The 21,057-nt window shown below is 37.0% G+C and overlaps 1 protein-coding gene across 3 annotated transcripts in view; it reads left to right on the plus strand.

Moving 5' to 3' along the window:
- Positions 1–17,017, plus strand: part of LOC146462344 (thrombospondin-type laminin G domain and EAR repeat-containing protein-like) — a 45,060-nt gene extending 28,043 nt beyond the window's left edge. Inside the window, exons 4-6 of one of the 3 annotated variants that reach the window (XM_085085905.1) lie at positions 13,000–13,099; positions 13,361–13,393; positions 15,267–17,017. In XM_085085905.1, coding sequence (XP_084942031.1) covers positions 13,000–13,099; positions 13,361–13,393; positions 15,267–16,345 — 1,212 coding nt within the window. In that variant the 3' untranslated portion in view covers positions 16,346–17,017. The remainder of the gene's footprint in view (positions 1–12,999; positions 13,100–13,360; positions 13,394–15,266) is intronic. The other 2 variants (XR_014857179.1, XM_085085903.1) reach the window with 2 other exon arrangements.
- Positions 17,018–21,057: the final 4,040 nt, after the last annotated feature.

A 21,057-nucleotide genomic window follows, 5' to 3' on the forward strand; every position in this document is an offset into this window, starting at 1 on the left:
AATGCACTCGGCGCGTTTTTTATTTCTTTAATAAAAATTGACACTGTTAAGAGAGTTTAAACGGACGTTTCGGCAATACTGCCTTCTTCAAGGTAGTTTTGTACCCTGAAGAAGGCAGTATTGCTGAGACGTCGGTTTACCGTCAATTTTATAATATTATAAATTCACGGGTTTGATTAAAGCACAAAACAAAACAAACAAACAAACAAACACAACCAGCAGACTGTAAGGGATTTTGACCCGAACCAGAAGTCGCACAATTCAGAATTGCTACCTGCGCACAGGGTAAAAAAACATAAGATAATGTCGAATATTTGTCTTCGTTGCGGGCCGCGTTTTGGAGAAAAATAGCCTCGCTTGCAGACAAAATAAAATCAGATTCGGTTTAGTGTTTGTCTAATTTTGATGCAGAATTACTTGCTAGAATTACATTAAGGCTGTGCTTGGATCATAAAACACTTGTCTGCAGTTTATCACTTGAATTTTGCGTGGAAACTCTGTTCAAGACTTTGAGTGAACCGAAAACAAAAAATCAACCTTAAGTAAAAACACTACCCTGACTTGCTTCGGGTGAGACGATAAGAAAAGGGTAAAGAAACACAAGAAGATGTCAAATATTTCATCAAATGTGCTTACGATTTGCGTCAGTTTTTGATTGGACTCTGTCATCGTTATGGGCTTCATGTTGCCGAAAAAAAGAGCCTCGCTCGAGGCCAAATTAAGATGGTTGCGAAAAAGGAGCACGGTAGGCGGGAAAATAGCGCAGCTTTTGGAATAATAGGGCGGATGACGGGAAAAATATTCATAACACAGCTCCCCATTTCCAAGGCGTGATGATGTAAAACGTAAATGACTGTTTCTTGGTTTGTTGCGTAGATTAACGATGCAGAAAACGGCCCACATTTTTGAAATTACACAGTGGTAAAGGGAACAAAAAAGTGAGAACCGATATATAGTCTCAGAGCAAAATTGGACCGCGAAAATTCTCGCCTCTTGGATTCTTTACTATCACCTCTATCAAAGTTATTTGGCGTTCGGAACTGAATCCTGATAAATCGTACGTGGCCATGCATTTTAAGGTTATGTAATTGTCTAGCTGCCCGAGATTGACAAGATTGTAGTTTACTGAATACAGTAAAATCGTGAGTCGTTTTGACGATCTTTTTTTCTTGTAGATTCTGAGCGATATAGAACCCGTTCACTTTGATTCTGACCTCCTTAATCTTAAACTTACGAAACAGAAGACGGCAAAATATCGCTGCTTGACTAACGTGACACCAACCTTTTCTTCTTAAGAACATAGCGAAGAGTAGCCAAGTTGAAACCAGGAATTAAGAAAATTCAGCTGTCACGCTAGCTAGTCACGCAAGAACAATTTGTCGTAACCGAAAGTCGTTCACCATTCATTATTACGGGTGGGGTTGGTTAGACGAGGTTCCCTGAGATCGAGTTTGCTCAGTACGGCGCTCCAGACAGATCAGTGCTCCCACACACCTACACGTTGAAATGCGTCGGTCAAGTTTTAAAATCTTTGTAAGGGGTTACTGTCCTTTTTAATCGTTAACTCTGCGGCTAAAATATTTATGGAAAGCTTGCGAAGATTTTAGTTATCTTCGTGTATCCGGATGCAGCGTAAGGACCCTTCTCTGAAAAACATCAGTTTTCTTGTTCATTTAGTTTCACCAAAAAGTGTCTCAAACCTCTGCTATTATTTTCCAAATCACACGTTAGTAACTGGGTACGAGTAAGCTGGCGATGCCAGAAGGCGAAGAAGTTACTTCATTGAGAATGATGTGTGATTCTTTCAGCCAGTTACACAGGCATTCTCGGAAAATGAAATCCGAGTCCTACCAACTGGAGTCGAAACTATAACCTTCCGATTACGGGTTCGGATGCTCTACCACTTAGCTACGGGAGACTCGTGGGAACTAAGGCCATTAAACCAGGTTCATGGGACAAACATCCTACATAGCTCTGATTTGAATAGAATGTCGATGTGTGGCACATATATGCACAATGAAATACATGTGCTGGTACATTTTAAGGCTGGTGAATACATGAGAATGATGTATGGGTGATTCAATCAGTGACACAGGTATACTTAGGAAATGAAAATCCAAGTTCTCCCAACAGGAGTCGAACCAATCACCTTTGGATTACTAGTTCGGAATTACTACTTTGTCCATTGTTTTAAACTTTGAATATTTTTAATAAACTTTGAACAGTTAAAATTCCCGTTGAACCAGAAACAACTAATTTTATTTCGCTTCTGTTTTAATTAGCGTAAATCGTCTTTGGAACAGCTGGGTCTGAAAGTCTTCTATAGTACAGTAGCCTGACTGGAGAGAGCAAATATCCATCACGAGAATTTAGGAATGATTGATCCGTCCCCATCCCAATTCGTTAACAGAATATTATCGCGATCCGGGGGGATCTTCTTATTTCTCTTCGTTTGAGTTTACAAAGCTTCTGTCACTATATATCCGTAATTGAAGTTTGAAGTTTATTTGACTTTCTTTCTAATATATTTACAATTAATTGAGTGGTTAATGTATGGCGAGGTGACCTCTAGAAACCACCAGGCTTATAGTTGAGGCCACCTCGTACCTAAAAAATATATGCTTATATAGTTTGTGCAACAAGTGTGCGGCTTTGCCAATTCATTGTGATTATTTTATTAAAAACTCTAGCAGTTTATACTCTGACAAGTTGGGAAAACTTGTCAGAGAAGTGATTGTAACAGGAAGGGAATTCCAGATCTTTGGGCCTTGGTAAAGAATTGTGAATTTTTTCAGATTAGTTCGGCAGTGATGCACGCGATAGGTGTTGGCAGTTCTGGTGCTATAGCCATGAATTTGACTGTTTGTCAAAAACAAGTTGAAAAACAAAGGAGGCAAAAGGTTGTTATGATAAAAGTACATAAATTTCGCTATTAGAAACGTATTGATTTGATAAATGTCTAAAATTTTTAATTTGGAGAAAAAAGGAGCAGAATGTGATCTATAGTCTGAATTGGTAATAGCTCGCACAGCCCGTTTTTGCAAACAAATTCTATTTAAGTTAGCTATGTATGTAGACGACCATGTAGAATTACAATAGGTAATATAAGGATAAATTAGCGAGTAGTACAAAGTAAGTTTAGTTTTTGAGGATAGATAGAAGCGGGACCTGAATAACATTCCAATTGATTTAGAGATTTGTTTACATAGATAGCTGATATGATCTCTCCAAGTAAGGTGCTCATCAATATATACCCCGAGAAATTTAGTAGCGTTGGTTCGTGTTAAAAGTTGGCCACCAAGGGAGAAGGAAAAGTAGTGGTTACATTTCTTCTGCCAAGGTTTGAAAATAAGATAAGTCGTTTTCTTTACATTAACCGATAATTTGTTACATCGTAGCCAAGTTACGATTACCACTTATAATATTTTTTGAGGTGAACATGTACCATGGTACAGCAGATACAATTTTTTCCTTGAAGGTAAGCAAAAAAGAGTGATTATAAATTCGATGAAGAGAAATGTTTTTAAAAGACTTTCTTGAGCGTGAAAGCGGCCACGGTTAATAACAATGAACTTAAATTCCAATAAATTATGGCATTTTCAAAGCAAAAGGATCTGTTTCTTTTCTGATGTCTCTTATCTCTAGAAAAAATTGCTCCAAGAGCGCTGCTGCGTTCTCTTTCATGGCTCAGGTTTGTCAATTTGATCTTCTTGTCGTAGCGCCGAACGGCAGACTCAGTCTTCTTCGCCGCTTGGTTTCTTTCAAATTTCTAAATCTCCACGGCATCTTAGCTAGGATAACAATGCTCTGTTTTCGTTTTTGGGTACTAGTATGGTTGCTCTTTTTATTCTTGCTTCTGGTTGGGAGGTTTATTCATCACCGCTGTTTTCATGTTGTTGTTTTTGTCTCGGCGGTTACAAATTTTCAATAACATTTGCTGGTAAAATGTTCAAACCTACTAGCTCGTCTATTTCATCAATGGTAGGTGCTTTATGGACTGTAAATTTTTGGATTTTCTTTGTTTTGACGTAAAACAATTTCTATCTTCAAAGGAAACTCTTGTGTTTCATAGTTTTATCCATAGAGTGTTGCATAAGCCTTTTGGATACCGTTAGAATTATTATTAACAGAGTGAGCTTTGGACACACCACGAAAGAGCAAAAAATTTGCATGAGTATCATGTTGTGATTCAGACGTCTTGCATGAGTGCCTCAACTGTCAGTTGAAACCCTGACAAAATAACCGAGTGAAAATATCAGTTTCCTAGGAAATGTTGTGCAGATAGTTATCGATAGTTAAGGCGATAATAGCAATTTTTTAGCCAAAGTACATCTGTTTCTTGCTCGTCAGCAGTGGCACACAAATATGTCCACAACACTTATCCGCAGACAACTTTGTTTTGACAGTGGTGAGTGTAGGAAAATGATGCAAACATCATAAACAAAAGGTATTCAATCTCGTATTTTCGTGTTGCTCAATATGATGAAGAAAAACTAAGAGCAACACTTTTTTTTAACATTACACGATCTTTTTTTATCTCTGAGTTCCTGTATGAAAATCGGTTTCGCTCGTTCTTCTTGTTGGCTTTGGCCGTTGCATTCCCATACAAATCCTTATAATTCAACGGTTCTCTTATATTTAGCTTGGGCTGCCTGTCCTCTTGAGCGACCACTTTTCCAAAAAAAAACAAAATGTCCTCAGTAAAATCACTATACAGCTGTAGTTGGCCCTTCTAGTAAGCGACCACCTCTCGTAGGCGACCGCCACCACCTTTAGAGTTGACAGTTTGCAATTTTCGATGCTTCCTTTTCCGAACCAGTGTTTATTATTTAGTGTAGACGAGTTAAAAATAGTAATAATTAAAGTTTGTTTTGACACATAACACCACCAAATTATATTCGTTTCATCAACTGGTGATAGCTCATACATTTCTTGACATAATTTAATTAAAAAGTAATTTCATGTTCGTTTGCACATTAATAAATTGGGAGTTTCAAAGGAGTCATTCCTTCAAGTGCCTGAATTTTTCAGAATCCAAATCACCACTCAACAAACGAACAAACAAACCCACAGTTGGCTACCCATTGTAAAAAACTGTCATTTTATTTTTCGTAAGTAATAAAGGTTTGGTTAGTAGATAAACTGTGATCAGACACAATGTACTTGCCTCACTTTTCAAGTAAGTGGTTGCAGCGAAACTGAAAAGTCAAATATAATTTACAAATTATTTTACTTTCACAACCAGTAGAAGCGCCAAGCAATTAATGAATTCCACAGGTTTCAAGTGAATTTGCATAAATATTGGTTGCGCGTGATGCAACCACCTCATGACTGCTTCCATGGGTTTTCTGCAAGCAATCTCGTCCTTAGAGTGTGACGACCGACCGAGGCCACGATTTTTGATGGTAACCAAAAAGATTCCAACCTCAGAAAATTTGATTAACAATATCTATGAAATTTTTTTCGCTACTTGCTTAGCTTCAGAATGTGAAATGAAAAAAGGCAGGGTAACATGTTATCATCAATTTGTTCGTTTCCTGTTATTTTGGCGCAGAACGTTAACGTTTTTTTAAAAAAAGCGTGGATATCAATAGTCGCCACTGAAAAATATATTTTCCCCATTATGAACAATTAATCTAAAAAACAAGTGATAATAATCTTCCCATTCCCCATTCCCCGATGCCCGTTCATCGTTCCCTGTTCCTTATTTTAGTAACATTTGATTAATTATCAATAAAATTTTCAGAGCTAATTAACAAACTTTTTTGAGCGGAACAATTTAGACTGACATTTGTTTGTCGAGTTTGAGCGTTATACTGATCTCTTACGAAGAACAATTCCAAGTTATAAATTAAACAACAAAGTTTACTCTGGCATTGTCTTAAGATCTTGTCCTCCACTTTTTCTTAAGCTGATCAAGTCACTTTCAATCGTCGATCTCCTGTGATTGAAACTACCAGAAGGAGCGGCACAATAAATGTTCGCATACTAAGAAGCGCAATAAATGAACAACACAAGAAATTATCAGTAGGTTTTTCCTGTCTCTTGAAATCGTTTTACCCGCCACAAAATTAAAACCAAGGCTCAGAGAAGCCAACTAAATTTTTGGGGTGAAGTTCTGTGAGCGATTTAGTTGCCTTGTTGATATTGCACTCAGCGGGAAAAAATCCACGACAAAATTAATTGAATAGTCAGGCAGCCTTTTTGTCACATCTATATCATATCCCTTGAATTCTTCCTGAGTAATCGGTCTTGTGTCTTAACTTTGAATTCAACTTCATCATAATCCAGATAATCTACAATTATTTCAATTCGTTTTGCTGAAACATGGTTAATTTGACATGCTTGCTCCCACCCCACCCCACCCCCTTTCCCGTACAAAAATAAAAATGACACATCATCACACTGGACAAAGTGTTTTCGCATTCGAGGTCTCAGTTTCTAAGCTGAAATAATATAATTTATGGTTGACATTGATCAAAAGTAAAAGGGTTATGTATTTGGTCATTCAGGTGTAAAATACAAAGAATCAAATAAAGAAGATTGAGTTCCGTACTCGGCACTATTGAAATCACTCAGAGTCACCCCCAGGTCACCCCTTTCTCTTCACCCTCCCACTCCACCCACCCTCGTTAATTGTTTATGTAAACATCATAAACAACAACTTGAATTTTCGCGTTCATCATTCAAACTACCCAAAGAGCGGAGAGTCTTTTTACTGAGCTACACGTTGAATATTACCAGTTGAATTCTGAGGAGAGAGGATCAAAATGTTTCGCTTGTTCTTCGTGTTCGCGTTAGGCGTTTTCTTGGCCGGTTCTTTCGGAAAAAAGCAGAGGAAGTCTGTAAATCAGGTAACGCCTGGGAAATAAGTTGCATATGTATAACATTAACTATAAATTTTGGAAGCGGTCAGTGAAGTGGTTTCTCGCACTTTTTGTTTTCGAGAAAATCTATTATCGTGTACCCACCTCTAAATTTTGGCACTGTCGCACTTTAAACTAAAAGTGGAACTATTTCTAGAAAGGTATATTCAATTGCAAAATGCAAAACTTGAGAAAAAACTGATTTATCCAGAATTGAGGATGCCAACTCATAAGCTGAATTTATAGCATGCTTTTAGCTATCCAGTCCCCTGGGTAGGGTAGCACTTTGCGCCCTTCTCCTCTCCTCCTCCCCACAAAATTCGTTGTCCAGTCTCCTCTCATTGTAGAACGCCTGGCAAAGAACCTGTGCTGCCGTGAGCACTGCAAAGGTTTTGAAGAAATTTACGTTTGTTTACTGTTCATAAGTGAAAAGAATTTGATCTTCAGAATCCAAGTATAATTCCAGCGATTTTTGGCGAGGATTAGGGGCTGCGTGGTCAAAGATTGTTGGTTGATCATTATACTCAGAGCGGGATTTCTTGTGCCAAGTAAGGACTATGTACAGCTATGTAGGACTGTGCAAATTTTTGCCTCCACCACTGAGGAATTGATTATTTTTGTTCTAGTCGTTTTGGAATGTCGTTATGTTTTAAGTGAGAGAATATTGCGTTGCCTTACAATGCAATCGATTTCTTGAATTGCCAAACAAAGTAAACTTATAATCATAATGACAGAATCTTATCCATCATTTGGTGACATACGTGAGTTCATGCAGGCTTTTATGTTTCTGAAATTATAGGCTAATGTACCCACAAGCAAGTCAAAAAGCTGTGAAGCTGTTTCTCAAGCCTGTGGCTGTAAAGATGGTAAGTAAATTGAGAATCTTTATATTGTTATTATGCTGAGGGACCAATCAATTCCTCTTGATTTGTTGTTTACAAGTCACTGTTGACCATTTGATCCCTAAGTCCATCCTCTTTTTTTCTCCATTTACATCCACGTCTTCATATTGTATACCTGCCAACTCTCACGCATTATGCGCGAGTCTCAGGCCTGTGGACTAAAGACAGCGATCTCATGCATCGAGGACAATTTCTCACGCCTGACTTACAAATCCGGACGAGTTGTTCTAAAAAAAACTTTATTTCAATTCAGATTCTTTATGTAGTATTTCTTTGCTCTTTATAACAATCGCAAAAGCCTTTAAATGTCTACAATCTGTTTGAAACGTAAGTGTTCAAAGGTCATCGGAATATCTTCGGACATTCTCGGCAACATTCGGAAGTCTTCGGAAAATCGACGGAAATCTTCGGAAATGGCTCGGACGTTTTCGGAAATCCTGGTCATGACGAGACAGAAATCTCACGCGTTTGACTCAGAAAAAGTTGGCAGGTATAATATAGGACCAACATTTTACTTTTGTGCCTCAGTTTTGTGGAAAACTCTCTCAGCTGCAAAGCAACCGAACATTGTTTTGTATAAAAATGACAGAATTTTTTAATTTCTTAAGTTGTCGGTTATTTTATGGGGGGACCAGAGGGGGGGAGGGGTTAGTTTTTAATTCCCAGATGTAACTCTTGTCTTCCAACATGATGGCAGAATGTAACCACTGTTTTTGTTTGTCAGCCACTCTAACTTTGACTTCAAATGGCAAAATTTACAAATAAACAGAATACGTACAAAAGTACTGTGAGGAAATATGCCAGGATAAGCGGGGAATGCACTTACAATACGCGAACTAAAAGTTTATGTATAGGATTGTTTTGGAGAAGACAATAATGAAAGGTTCTTTCAAGAGTATTATAAGGAGGATTTCAGTAATTTCGGGTTGCACGAAATTAAAATCGCGGCGTGCAATGCATCAAAGGTGGAAATGGGCCTTTAACATACCTTTGTTGGAATTCTGCCTGCAGTTTGGCTGAAGACATATGCTCAAGACAGAATTTAAGGATGTGGGGGTTTTATATCCTGTGAACTGTCTTTGGAACCGTTCTTTCTATTTTCCTTCTCCTCACCTTCTTTACAAAATTGGCCAATTTTATTTAATATTTACATGTAAGACTTTCTGAGACAGCAGAACTTACAATCCTGTTTTGTTCTCAGTCTGTATATGTAAAAAAAATCGAGACTTTGAGATGGCTTCGTGGAAACTCAAGATTGTGATATCCACAAAATAAATTGACCACAATTTTGCTTAGAACTGTATTTTTAGAGAGACTAATTTCACCAGCCCTTTCTTGACTTTCCACCCTCTTTATACCTTAAGATTTTTATTGCTGATCCTGTTCCCTTTCTCCCTCCCAACTATTATGAGCTCCAGTGTTTTAATTTTCCTTTTTTTTGGTTACCGGTAGATTATTTTTGGTTAAAAAGGTACAATGTGCTGTAGTTACTTGCTGCATCTAAATACCAAGGGTTTTTTTTTTAGAAATTTTTGTTGAAATACTGGTAAAATAAATTATCTTGTGATCTCCATTATCAAGGTCTCTATAATTATTGAATAATTGTTGCAAACAGTGGCATGAACTGTGTCTGTGGATTAAAATTTTAAGAACCAGGTTTACTTGACTTATAGATCCCAAGTGTGACAGTGTTTTACCCTTTGATGTGTTCTGTAGTTTTCATCTGTCTTTTACTGTGAATAATATTTCCTTTAATTTTTTGCAGGGAAGGATGGAAAAGATGGGCAAAATGGTGTGTATTCAATAACTTCAAAAAAAGTGTTATTAAACATATCAAATACTTATAAATGTAGGCTGTACTTTTACAGCCTGTATGTAACCTGAGCCTTATTAAATGTTTCAGGAATCTAGTTTTTGTTTAGAATTGTGCTGCACAGATAACTATTGGTTAAATAAATGGCAGCTTTAATTTTGCAGTGGCAGTACTTTTTGTAATTTTTCTGACTTAAAATAATTTTGCATTTTTTAAATTTCGTTGTATTTTACAGTATATTGCTCACTCAACTTCACTCACGAAGCAATGCTTGCATTGTTATGCTAGTTATTATTTGAATTCAAAACCAAAATCGATTTCTTCTGGATTTCCGTCTTACATTGACTATAAGTTTACTGTTGGTAACTCAAACCCTCAATACCTCAAACCTTCAGTTAACTCAAAGCAATTTTCGTTTCCCTTCAGGTCATTTTCTATTAATTTTACCCCCAATAACTTGAACCCTCCTTGTCTTTGAAACCTGCAAAGTTCGCCCTGTCTCAGGTCTTCTCCTGCTGCTTTACTTTGTTTTGTGTCACATTACGTTACATTACGTTCTGATTTATAATTTAGCAATACAGTATTGTTCCGTTTTCACTCGACTTTTTTATGAATTGATTATATTTGATTAAAATTCACACCTACATGTATGAAGACAAATACACTGACAGTAAAGTTTCTAATCAACTGATGTGGGTGTCAATATCATTTTGATTTTCCTCTTTCACAGGGAAAGATGGACGTGATGGAGTGAATGGTGATGTAGTCAATTTTTTTTCCAGTACTTCAATAATGAAATGTCCTAAATTTTCGTTTTAATGTGGATAATATTAATTATTATTGTTATTTCAATCATTGGGTGGGATGAACACATCACAACTTATCATTGTTGGCTATATATATTTTCCTTCTATCTTTAACCTATTGTGTTACATAATTTTGAACTATTTGCAAACAAGCAAATAAGAACTACATGTAAATCACATGCCTTGTCCGGTGGATATGTTTAAAGGCTCACCCCAGGAGGTGCATACAGCTGTAGTAGGCTGTTATTTAAAACAGAGCTAATTTATTACACTTGGTAAACTCTCCTACTTGTACAACCACTTTTTAGTGTAAAACTCGGGTTTCCTATGGGTGGTGCTTACTAATACAGGAATATTTTTGCGTGGTTTAAAACTATACGGAGAAAGCAGAACTTACCAAATGCTTTTGGTATCTCAAAAGAAAATTGCGGGTAACCATGCATTTTTCAGAGATAATTAAACTTCAATTTAGGAAAAAAATCCCATACATTGCTTTACATATTACTGCTTAATTATCTCTGAAAAATGCGTGGTTTAATACCCCCAATTTTCATTTGGGATTCCAATAGGCCTTGCTAAGATCTGCTTTTCCCGCATAGTCATGAATCACACAAAAATATTTCGGTATTAGTAGGCACCGTCCTTAAAGTAAAAATTGGAAACAAACTAAGGAATGTTGCTGTGGCTCAATTTATTTAAATGGTACTCTCTTTTGTTCAGTAATATTTAATATACTGTAGATTAAATCATACAATACAATACAATACAATGCAATACAATATAATTATAATTATAATTATTATAAGATGATTCTCAGTGAAGTGAAGGGATAAGATGACGTCACAATTTTCTATTCGGCCCAACTTTCCATGTGGCTCGTGGACATTTTTAGGGGTATAGAATGGTAAAATCCGAGACCCGCTGAGACGCCGAGACCTTAGTTTAAAATCCGAGACCGAGACTTTACTACTTTTTCTAAATCCGAGCCCGAGACGTCGCAATGCATCACGTGTTTTTTACTAATACTGCCGAAAAGCATAGTACGGCAATTTACGAGCAGAATTTTTCCAAGCTTACATGTTTCACAGAAGCTGTTCACAGAAGCTGTTCTTTTAATAATTATTAGTAATGACATATATTTTTCTTTTCATCTTTCAGGGAGATAAAGGTGAATTGGGAATGCAAGGAAAGGATGGGAATGCTTCCATGAAGGTATTTTTATTTTGTCGTTAATAATTATGTAAAAGAAAAATTTTAACTTTGATGAAATTCTAAAGTTATAATTTTACAGTAAGCTGTCGTTTTTGTCATCTTCTCCTTCCAGTTCCTCTGAAAGTAAAACAGAGGAAAATTAGCCCCATTGGTTTTAAGCGTTGTGCATATGACTTGAACACTTTCCAGGGGTTTCAACTTGTCCCAGCCCTTTTGCTTGCTCCTGGCCATTTGCGAATCGAATAATGGCAGTAAGGAAAAACCAAACACTATGAAAATAATCGGACTAGCAGTGTTAATTTTGAGATAAAAATTGGCATCATGGTACTTATTTAGTAATTGTCTATTTCAAATTCTAAAGAGAAAAGGATATGCAAAAGTTTTGTCGTTGTAGCACTTTAAAGTTTATCGAGGCATTTGAAAAATACTGGTAGACTATATTCCATAGTAAGTAGTGAAGAGCTAATAAGTTGAACAACAGTTCATACTGGCTGATCACAAATAACATACATGTAATAAGGTTGCACATTTAGCTTTTTTGGTCAAATAAAGAAACACTTACGGTAGCTTATTATTTTCTTTAAAATGAAATTGACCTACACAAAAGAGCCTGTACAGATGGTTGAAGGATGTCTTGTTCTATTTAACATTGTGCTCACTGTAGGCAAATTTGGGGTACTAAATGTCTCATGAATATGAATTTTTCTTCGCCATGTTGCTTTGATATTCCTCTGGTTCGTTTTGCTCCCTGTGCCTGTGGTTTATTTTTCTGCATCTTATAAAGCTATGCAGGAATAGTTTTTGCTGTTTACAAAAATTAATAATACAACTCCTCCAAAATATACATGGTCCGTGTATAACAACTTCACAGTTCTAACAACGAAACCAACAGGTTTGTCCAGTTAAATGACTGCTACCCAGCCACCTAGTTTTAATAGCACTGGCCTTTACGTGATATGTGATATGTGATTAAATAACCCTACATTGCGGTAATTACTTACTTACTTACATACTTATAAACTTTAAGGTAAAACCCTGATGACTGAATAGTGCCATTGATAGATTGGCTTTACGTAAAGAAAGATGAAATGAACGCCAAAATAACCACTTTAACGGATCACAACATTTAAAAATGTGCACAAAACAAAGAATAAAGTGATCAGAACTCAAAGCAAATTCACCTAAATAGGCTAAGTGCAGGGAAACACATGTGAGTGAGTCACAAGTGGGTTCTTTTTGATTTCTAATTGGTTGATAAAGTGGCTCATTTTTTTAACCAATCTTATATCACAGGAAAGTACAGTAATACTAAAGCAAGTGTCAACTACTTTTGACATTCAACTGAAAATACTATAAATTGAAATTAATTTTACTGAGGATTAAGTTTTCTGTTTACTGAGGGCGAGAAAGGATCTCCTGGAGACAAAGGATCACAAGGAGAAAAAGGACAACCAGGGCAGAAAGGAATGCCGGGAACATGTGACGCTAACGTGGTAAAATGTTTATTCGCCTTTGTTCATTCAGTATAAACAAGTGTAAAGAAAATTTAGGTGGCCTTTACTATAATTATCCAATCTTGAAACTATTTTCTTTCTTTACGTATACTGTTGTTCAACTTAATTGAAGCTTTAGCTAATATGCTGTTCGGTATAACAATCCATTTTTTCTGCTCAACTGCATTAAAGCTTTAGCTATTGCTGTTGATGATATGTCAGTATAACAAGCTGTTTTTTGTCCTCTTTTGTGCATCTCAGGGTTCAGGGTTCACCAGTAAATCAGCTTGCTGTTCAGCTGGTAAGAACATTTATCTCTTACATTACGTTTACAATCCTATTATAACTTTGAAAACGGTGGTGGCTCTTTCAGAACTTTTTACGCAGTTTCATTGTTCTTAAACATATCAAACAGTTGTTTTCACTTTGTTTTCTTTCTCAGTGAAATATTCTAGAACTACACTTGTTGAAGCTTTATTCTGGATTTTATCAACGCTTCTTTATGATTTTTTGACATTGGAGTTCAGGTCAATTCCATTTCCCACTTCAGATTTCTTTTAGTTAGCTTTGATTTATAAATTTGGAAAACTGATTCCTGCTGCGAGAACTCAGGTTTCTCTGTTCCGGGACTGCCTGTGACGGTCACTGACTCAATAATACGATATCCGCTGGGTTCGCATAGGTCATCTGGAAAGTCGTGTTTTTAATTGTTGGCCATGGAAAGTCATTTTGGACAAAAATTAAACAAAAAGGAACCAGGAAACACATTTTCACTCAGTAGAAATACCTTATTATAGGAAATTAACGCGAAATTTTAAAAATTCGCGTTAATTTTGTTAACGTTAATTTTCGCGTCTTTAATTAAGTGGTGCATTAATTTCCAAGACCTTTATTGCCACTGTTTTCGCACCAAGTTCTCGACACACTTCAGAAAGGATAAAGCGCTGTTTTATCAGGGTGGACATCCCCCGGTATGATGGACGCTGTGAAGAACGCTCGAAATTGTCAGTTTCTGTGGCTTAACCCCAACGTTTAACGTTGGGGAACAATTCCACGAACATTGTTTGTATTTCGGATCTTTACACTAAGTGTTAAAAGAAATTTGTTCCTGTAGTCTCAACAAATTCTGTCTTTTTTGTGGCAGTAATTGATAATAATAATAATAATAATAATAATAATAATAATAATAATAATAATAATAATAATAATAATAATAATAATAATAATAATAATAGTAATAATAATAATAAATGACGACTTGTGTTTAAAGTGTTTACTTCACTCAATCCAAGATATCAATGCGTTAATAATAATAATAATAATAATAATAATAATAATAATAATATTTATCAAGGGAGACCACTCGCCTTGGCGGTTTTCAGTGGGGCCCTGCAAATTAAAAATAATATAAAAAATAAAATTACCTAAAAAACGATTTTGCAAGATCAAACGAGTTTAAAAATAGCGAAACAATCATCATTCACAAACTTGTAAGCTTTGCCTTAAAAAGGGACAATGATTTGATGTTTTTAATGTCATTGTCTAAGAGGTTTGATGAATAAAAGTTTGCTTGCCCCAATTGGTACGCACGCGAGGAAGGTGTAAATCATTACTTCTACGAGTTAGATAATTCGTGTTAATTTCCCTCATTTTGAAACTTTAGCACCTCTTTCGCGTTAATTTCCTTTATTGGGAAGTAATTTTTCCTGCAATTCGCGTTAATTTAAGTCGCGTTCATTTCCAATACCTTAATTAGCACGAGCGTTAATTTCCTATAACAAGATAAGCACTGCGCTTTTTGACACTGTAAAATTCAATCCCTTTTTCATGGAAAACTTGCAAAGGTCATGGAAAGTCATGCGTTTTTAAAAGCACAGAAGAGTACGAACCCTAGATATCTTTCTCACGTATACCATCACATTAATTCCATCATTACGCATACGTTTGGCGCGCTTCTGCAAATTTTATACCTCGATATACATGTAGTTTTATTGGTCACAATCCTATAATGCCACATTTTTACATTGTTACACTGAACAAAGAAGTCTTTGTCTGAATACATGTTCCTGAAACCAACAGAGGGAAGACAGGCGGCTTAATGTAGTGATGTAATTATTGCAATGTAATGTAAAATCTCTGAAACTTAATGATACAACCTTTTCTTTCCTTTTAAGAATGCTCCACTGGTTTTCACTTCTTTGAAAAAGGTCAAGACTTACCAACTAGAGGAGCTGTAGATGTGGAACATTTCACCATTGATGGAAGTCTGTTTCTTGCTTTTGCCAACTACCATGGCGACATTAGAAAGCACAAGACAAGCTCCATGATCTACAAGATGGACGAATCAACTAGAAAATTTATTTTGTACCAGACCCTGAAAACTAGAGGCGCTTTTGGTCTTGAGTACTTTTCAATCGCTGGTAAACATTTCCTCGCTGTAGCCAATCGTTATGATGGAACCTACCTACTGGACTCGGTTATTTACCAGTGGAATGGAAAGCTGTTTATCGTCTTTCAGAGAATATCTTCAAAAGGAGCAAGCCACTTCGCTTTTTTCAAGATAAATGGTGAAAAATACCTCGCATTGGCAAACTACTACGATGGAAGAACCCACTCCACGAAATCAGTCATCTACAAATGGAGCAGCAGCGGCAAGTTTAACAAGTTTCAGGAGATAGCAACTGAAGGAGCCATGGGATGCATGGCGTTTGTACTAAACAATGACACTTTCATCGCTTTTGCAAACCATTGGAAGTCCCAGCAGAAGTATTCTGTACAGTCCACCATGTTCAAGTGGTCAGGAGGACACTTTGTGAAACTGCAGTCTCTTCAGACTTACGGAGCATTCGATGTCAAATCCTTTAACATCAATGGTCACACATTCCTGGTCTTTGCCAATCATTACTCTGGAAGCAGCTACAACACCAACTCGTTCATTTACAAGTGGAATGGTAACAAGTTCGTTCTGTTTCAGTCCATTTCTACTCGTGGAGCCCTCGCTTGGCATCCATTTGCGATCAGCGGTCAAACGTACCTGGGTGTGGCCAATTACTATGATTTCAGTCAGAAACACAACACACAGTCAGTTGTGTACCAGGCCTCTGGAGCGCGGTTCATCAAGTACCAAGAGATTCCAACACACGGAGCACGCGATATGACGTCATTTGAGTATAAAGGCCATACTTACTTGGCAGTGGCAAATTATTACAGCCCGAAATACAACACAAACAGCGCCCTGTACAAGTGGGTGTAGAGCCAAGAACGAAAGATCTGGATCCAAGCTTAAAATAAGTTATGATTAGCAGTGGAATGAAAACGTTTTGTTTGTTGACCTAAAATACACAACAGGGAACGATTTGTTAATTTTGCAGAGATTAAGTTTAAACTTGTTTTACTGAATCGGTTTCGGAAATAGTTGTGAATGGAACAATAAAGTTAATACATAGTATTCTTGATAGACAATCGCATAAAGACCAAGGAATAGTGGAGGTATAAAATCAGATTCGGTTTAGTGCTCGCCTAGTGTTGATGCAGAATTTTTTTCTAGAATTAACAATAAATCTGTGCTTGGATCATAAAACACTTGTCTGCTTTTTGGCGCCTGAATTTCCCGGAGAAAGCCTGTTCAAGAGTATGAGTCAAGCACAAAACAACACACAACCAGGAGACTGTAAGGGATTTTGACCCGAACCAGAAGTCGCACAATTCAGAAATGCTACCTGCGCACAGGGTAAAGAAACACAAGAAAATGTCAAATATTTGATCCTTGTGCTTACGATTGGCGTCAGTGTTTATTGGAGTTTGTCATTGTTGTCGGCCGCGTTTTGCAGAAAAATTAGCCTCGTTTGCGGACAAAACAAGGAGGGTCGCGGGAAAGGAGCTTGGTTAGAGGGGAAAGTAGCACAACTCGTGTAATAATGGCGCAGATAACGGGAACCATTTTCATGACACAGTTCCCTGTTTCCGAGAAAAGATGTCTTAAAACATAATTAACCGATTTTTAATATAATAAAACGTTCTCTGGTTAAAACTTCATAAATCTATAAGCTTTCGACTACCGTCCTGCTGTCTTTACCGGATAGAAAAATGTGACTGTACATAGAATGAATAATGAATGGAAAAATGAATACGAAAGAATGTAGAGTAAGAATGTTCGATGTTATCATTCATTCTATGTACAGTCACATTTTTCTATCCGTTAAAGACAACAGGACGGTTGTCGAAGGCTTGTGGATTTCTTTTAAACTATCTGCACAAAAAACGCCATTTCCTATGAAACTGATATTTTCTCTCAGTCATTTTGCCACGATTTAAACTGATATTTGAGGCGCTCGTAAAAGACTTCTGAATCACAAAATGATTTTTATGCAAAGTTTTTGCTCTTTCGTGAGGTATCCAAAGCTAACTCTAGGATGTGTTCCAAGTACAATTTGGCCATAGTTTTAACGGCTTCTAAAACGCTTATGCAGCACTTCGTAGATAAAACTTACTGTTTTCCTTTGAAGGAAGAAATTGAAACAAATCACGTGTATTTTGATAAAGATAATCTTGATGTTCTGTTAACAAATTTGGATGGGGACAGATCGTCCCTAAATTGTCATGACTGAATATTTGCTCTCTCTAGTCTACTGCCCTATTGTTTCAAAGAACAATTGGGCCACTTTATCAATGGGCATTGGTCGTTTGGAGTCACGTGAGAGAGGAGCGAAGCTGGGAGATGAATGTGTTACGAGTTCGTTTTGTGAGTGGCGAATAGTTCGTAGTCTAAACAGAACGCAGGGTTGTCGGAACAACAACAAGGTTATTTATTCCAAATGAGCGTAGTAAATTCCACACGTAACTTTACAACAAGCACACGCTAGGCTTGTAAATTACAGTTCGACCTCTGTCACACTTGAATAAACACGGCCTCTGCCAAATATACACGCGACCTCTGTCACACTTCAATAAACACGGCCTCTGCCAAACTTTACACATGACCTTTGTCACACTACAATAAACACGTACTCTCTTCTCATAAACAACAACCTCTCTAAAAGCTAAACCGATTTGCTTATATACTAATGAGCGTAAGATTCTAGAACTTTCCGGCGCAACTAAATAAAGTAACATTACAATATAAATCTATTTACAGGATCATACGCAAACGGCTTCAGAAACTGCTGAGTCACTATGATGCAAAACTAATTAAATATGCATGAATATTCTAGACTAAATTAGCATACGGTCACGCAACAATTTTTCGTAACAGAATGTTTGTGTGATTCTTGGGAGGTCATCTTAGGTTTTTGGCGTACTGTACAAAATTAAAACGTTTCTTCATATTATTCGACTATGGACACGGATAAATACATGGATCACTACCACAACGAAGACGAACTTCCAAGAGACGACACGGACAAGACCAAAAATTCCAGCTACTCGCTCGCCGCCCTGAACAAGTAACGAAAGAAAAGAAACTAACAAAATGGCATGTATATTTTTAATTCATTTGAAAGCATGGCCAGTATCTCTAACTGATTGTGTTTGTTGGGCTTGTTAAATTTCAATCGTTCGTCTAAAAGGTCGAAATTCGAAATAGCAGTTTCAGCGATTTTATTTGGGAAGAACATTTAATAACACAAGTAAAATAATAGAATGCCTCCTAAAAACAAGCACACACCTGGCCATTGAAGCTTGCTTTGGAACATCAATTTCCGTGGGGGACTATCGACAGAAGCACTCTGCAATCTAATTCGGGATAGCTGACACGACAAAGCAAGCCGGCAAACTCGTTTTGGCACTAATAATTAGAAATACCAGCTTCAGAAAGACCGTGTGAACGCCGTAGTACTTTGTGAACATGTGGCAGTTATTTTTACAAAAAATAGAGCGAACGTTTATTCCCCTGAACTCGAATTTGAGGTGTAGGCGAGTTGTTTACTTTCAGCTTTTTACTTTTACTTTTAGCCAATCAAACAAAACGCTTTCTTCATATGACTCAATATCCAACTGCATCAAATAGCGTCAGCAGACTCGTGCCAAATGGCTTCTCAGATTTTGCGAAGTTGAATATAGAGTACATATCTCATACTACACAACGTCTGGGAAACCGAGTAAAAATTTAACTTTTAAACACAATCTCGTGTATTGTGCTTAATTTGTTGTATGAAAACAAGCGTTTACCACCATTCGGAGTTCGTAGATATAGTTTAACTTGGAGGTTCACCTTTATAACGCATCAAGCGATCCTATTCAACTGTTTTGACGCACGCGACTACAAAAATAACGGAAAAGGGGGAAGAGGATGAAACTTATGGTGGGGAGGTAACCTCTAGCAAGAATAACTGAAACGAAACCTGAAAGCGTTGGAAGGCAGGAATTTCTTGTGCGAAAACACACAGCCGCGAACAGCAGCCTAGCTTAATGCGGGGCTTTGATTAGAATGAATACATACTCCAAAATCAGCTTCCCCTAGACATCTGTTTTCGGAAGCGACCATGCAGCAGATCCCATAGGCACTCGCCAGTTGTCACATTGTTCTTGTATAGCACATATGAATGGATACTCGCTTGTAACCGCTTATCTATACTCTCAAGCGCTATTACAGTAAAACTGTAGGATAAGAGAACGAAGCAATGTGGGAAGTCCTTTCCCTCACTTTTGAATGATTTGTGTGAAATAGGTTAAATTTCCAAAAAGCGTTTTTTATAGGGCTGACCGTTTTTTTCTGCAAGTTGACCTTTAATTGGGATAACATCCTCACCACTCCGCCCGAAGCTTAAGCCGGCACTTAGCTGCTTCAATAAAACTTTGTTTTTGACGTCGCGTTACTTTTGGCAACGCGAGGCAAACAAATTTAGTCTCATAACTCGGCAATGATGGATTATAAAATTCAAAATGTGATGGGATTTTCTCAACTCTTGACACGTGTTACTGACAAAAGGATTACTTCAACTAACAATAAGCAGCCTACGATATTGCCTCGTAATCACCGGCCAAAAAATTCAAATTCACACTGTAACCAAGATGCCTTTGCATGGGCTTAGTTCAATCTATTTTTTATTGAGAAGCGCAAAAAAAAAAAAAAAAAATGGATATAAAAAAAATGAACGTTGGTTGAGTTAATTTTTGGACATCACTGTCTTTGTATTTAATCTGGGTTCACAGTTCAACAGAGCGCAACTCAAGAGAGCTCATAAATCGTACTTGGATGATATACGTGATAACATTTTATCGTTAAGTGCATTGAAGGCCTACCTAGTTCCCTCAAGCCTGAGTGACACTTGCTTTTTTTAAACGTAAATTAAGAGCTAATTTACTGACGACGTTTTTATCATCAAGTTTCACTTGATCATTCAATCTCTTTGCCTTGCCATTATTAAAATTGCATAGTAACCTTAAAACGTAATGTTATAGCGACTTGCAACCATACTGATACCAATTACTATAAAAATAATTTACTGTAATTGTTGTATAGTTTTACTGTATTTTTAGTTGTTACTGGAAAGCTCCTTTGGGGAGTGTCAATTAATTTCGTGTTATTATGTTGTAAAAATGGTTTCTACCACAAACAAGAAAGACGTATGAAAGCAAGGCACAGAAACAACAGAGATGGGATAATATTTGCCAAACGAGTGTCGGCGCCTCAACAGTAGAATCTCTACATTAGATTATGCAACGTTTAAAATTGATATTCCGTAAGTGCACACATTTAATAACGAAGTTATATATTCCGCTCCCATTTTATTTCATTTTTTATCGTTTATGCTCCAGCGCAAAGCGTGCTCTGTTTGTGGTACGAATGGCATCAGCCAGTCTGCCGTTTGAAAATAATTATCGTTGCCTCCCGCTCGCCCGGCCCATTGCAACAACTATGATGATGGCGATTGCTGATCCAAACCGGATGCTTGCTACTCCTTTGCAAAGTTCAAACCTTAACGAGTCAAGCTGGACCCTCCTGATGGTAAGTGATCGCGATAGATC

Source organism: Pavona decussata, unplaced genomic scaffold, assembly GCF_977016875.1.
Source record: "Pavona decussata unplaced genomic scaffold, jaPavDecu1.1 SCAFFOLD_190, whole genome shotgun sequence".
In the NCBI taxonomy this organism is placed as follows: domain Eukaryota; kingdom Metazoa; phylum Cnidaria; class Anthozoa; order Scleractinia; family Agariciidae; genus Pavona; species Pavona decussata.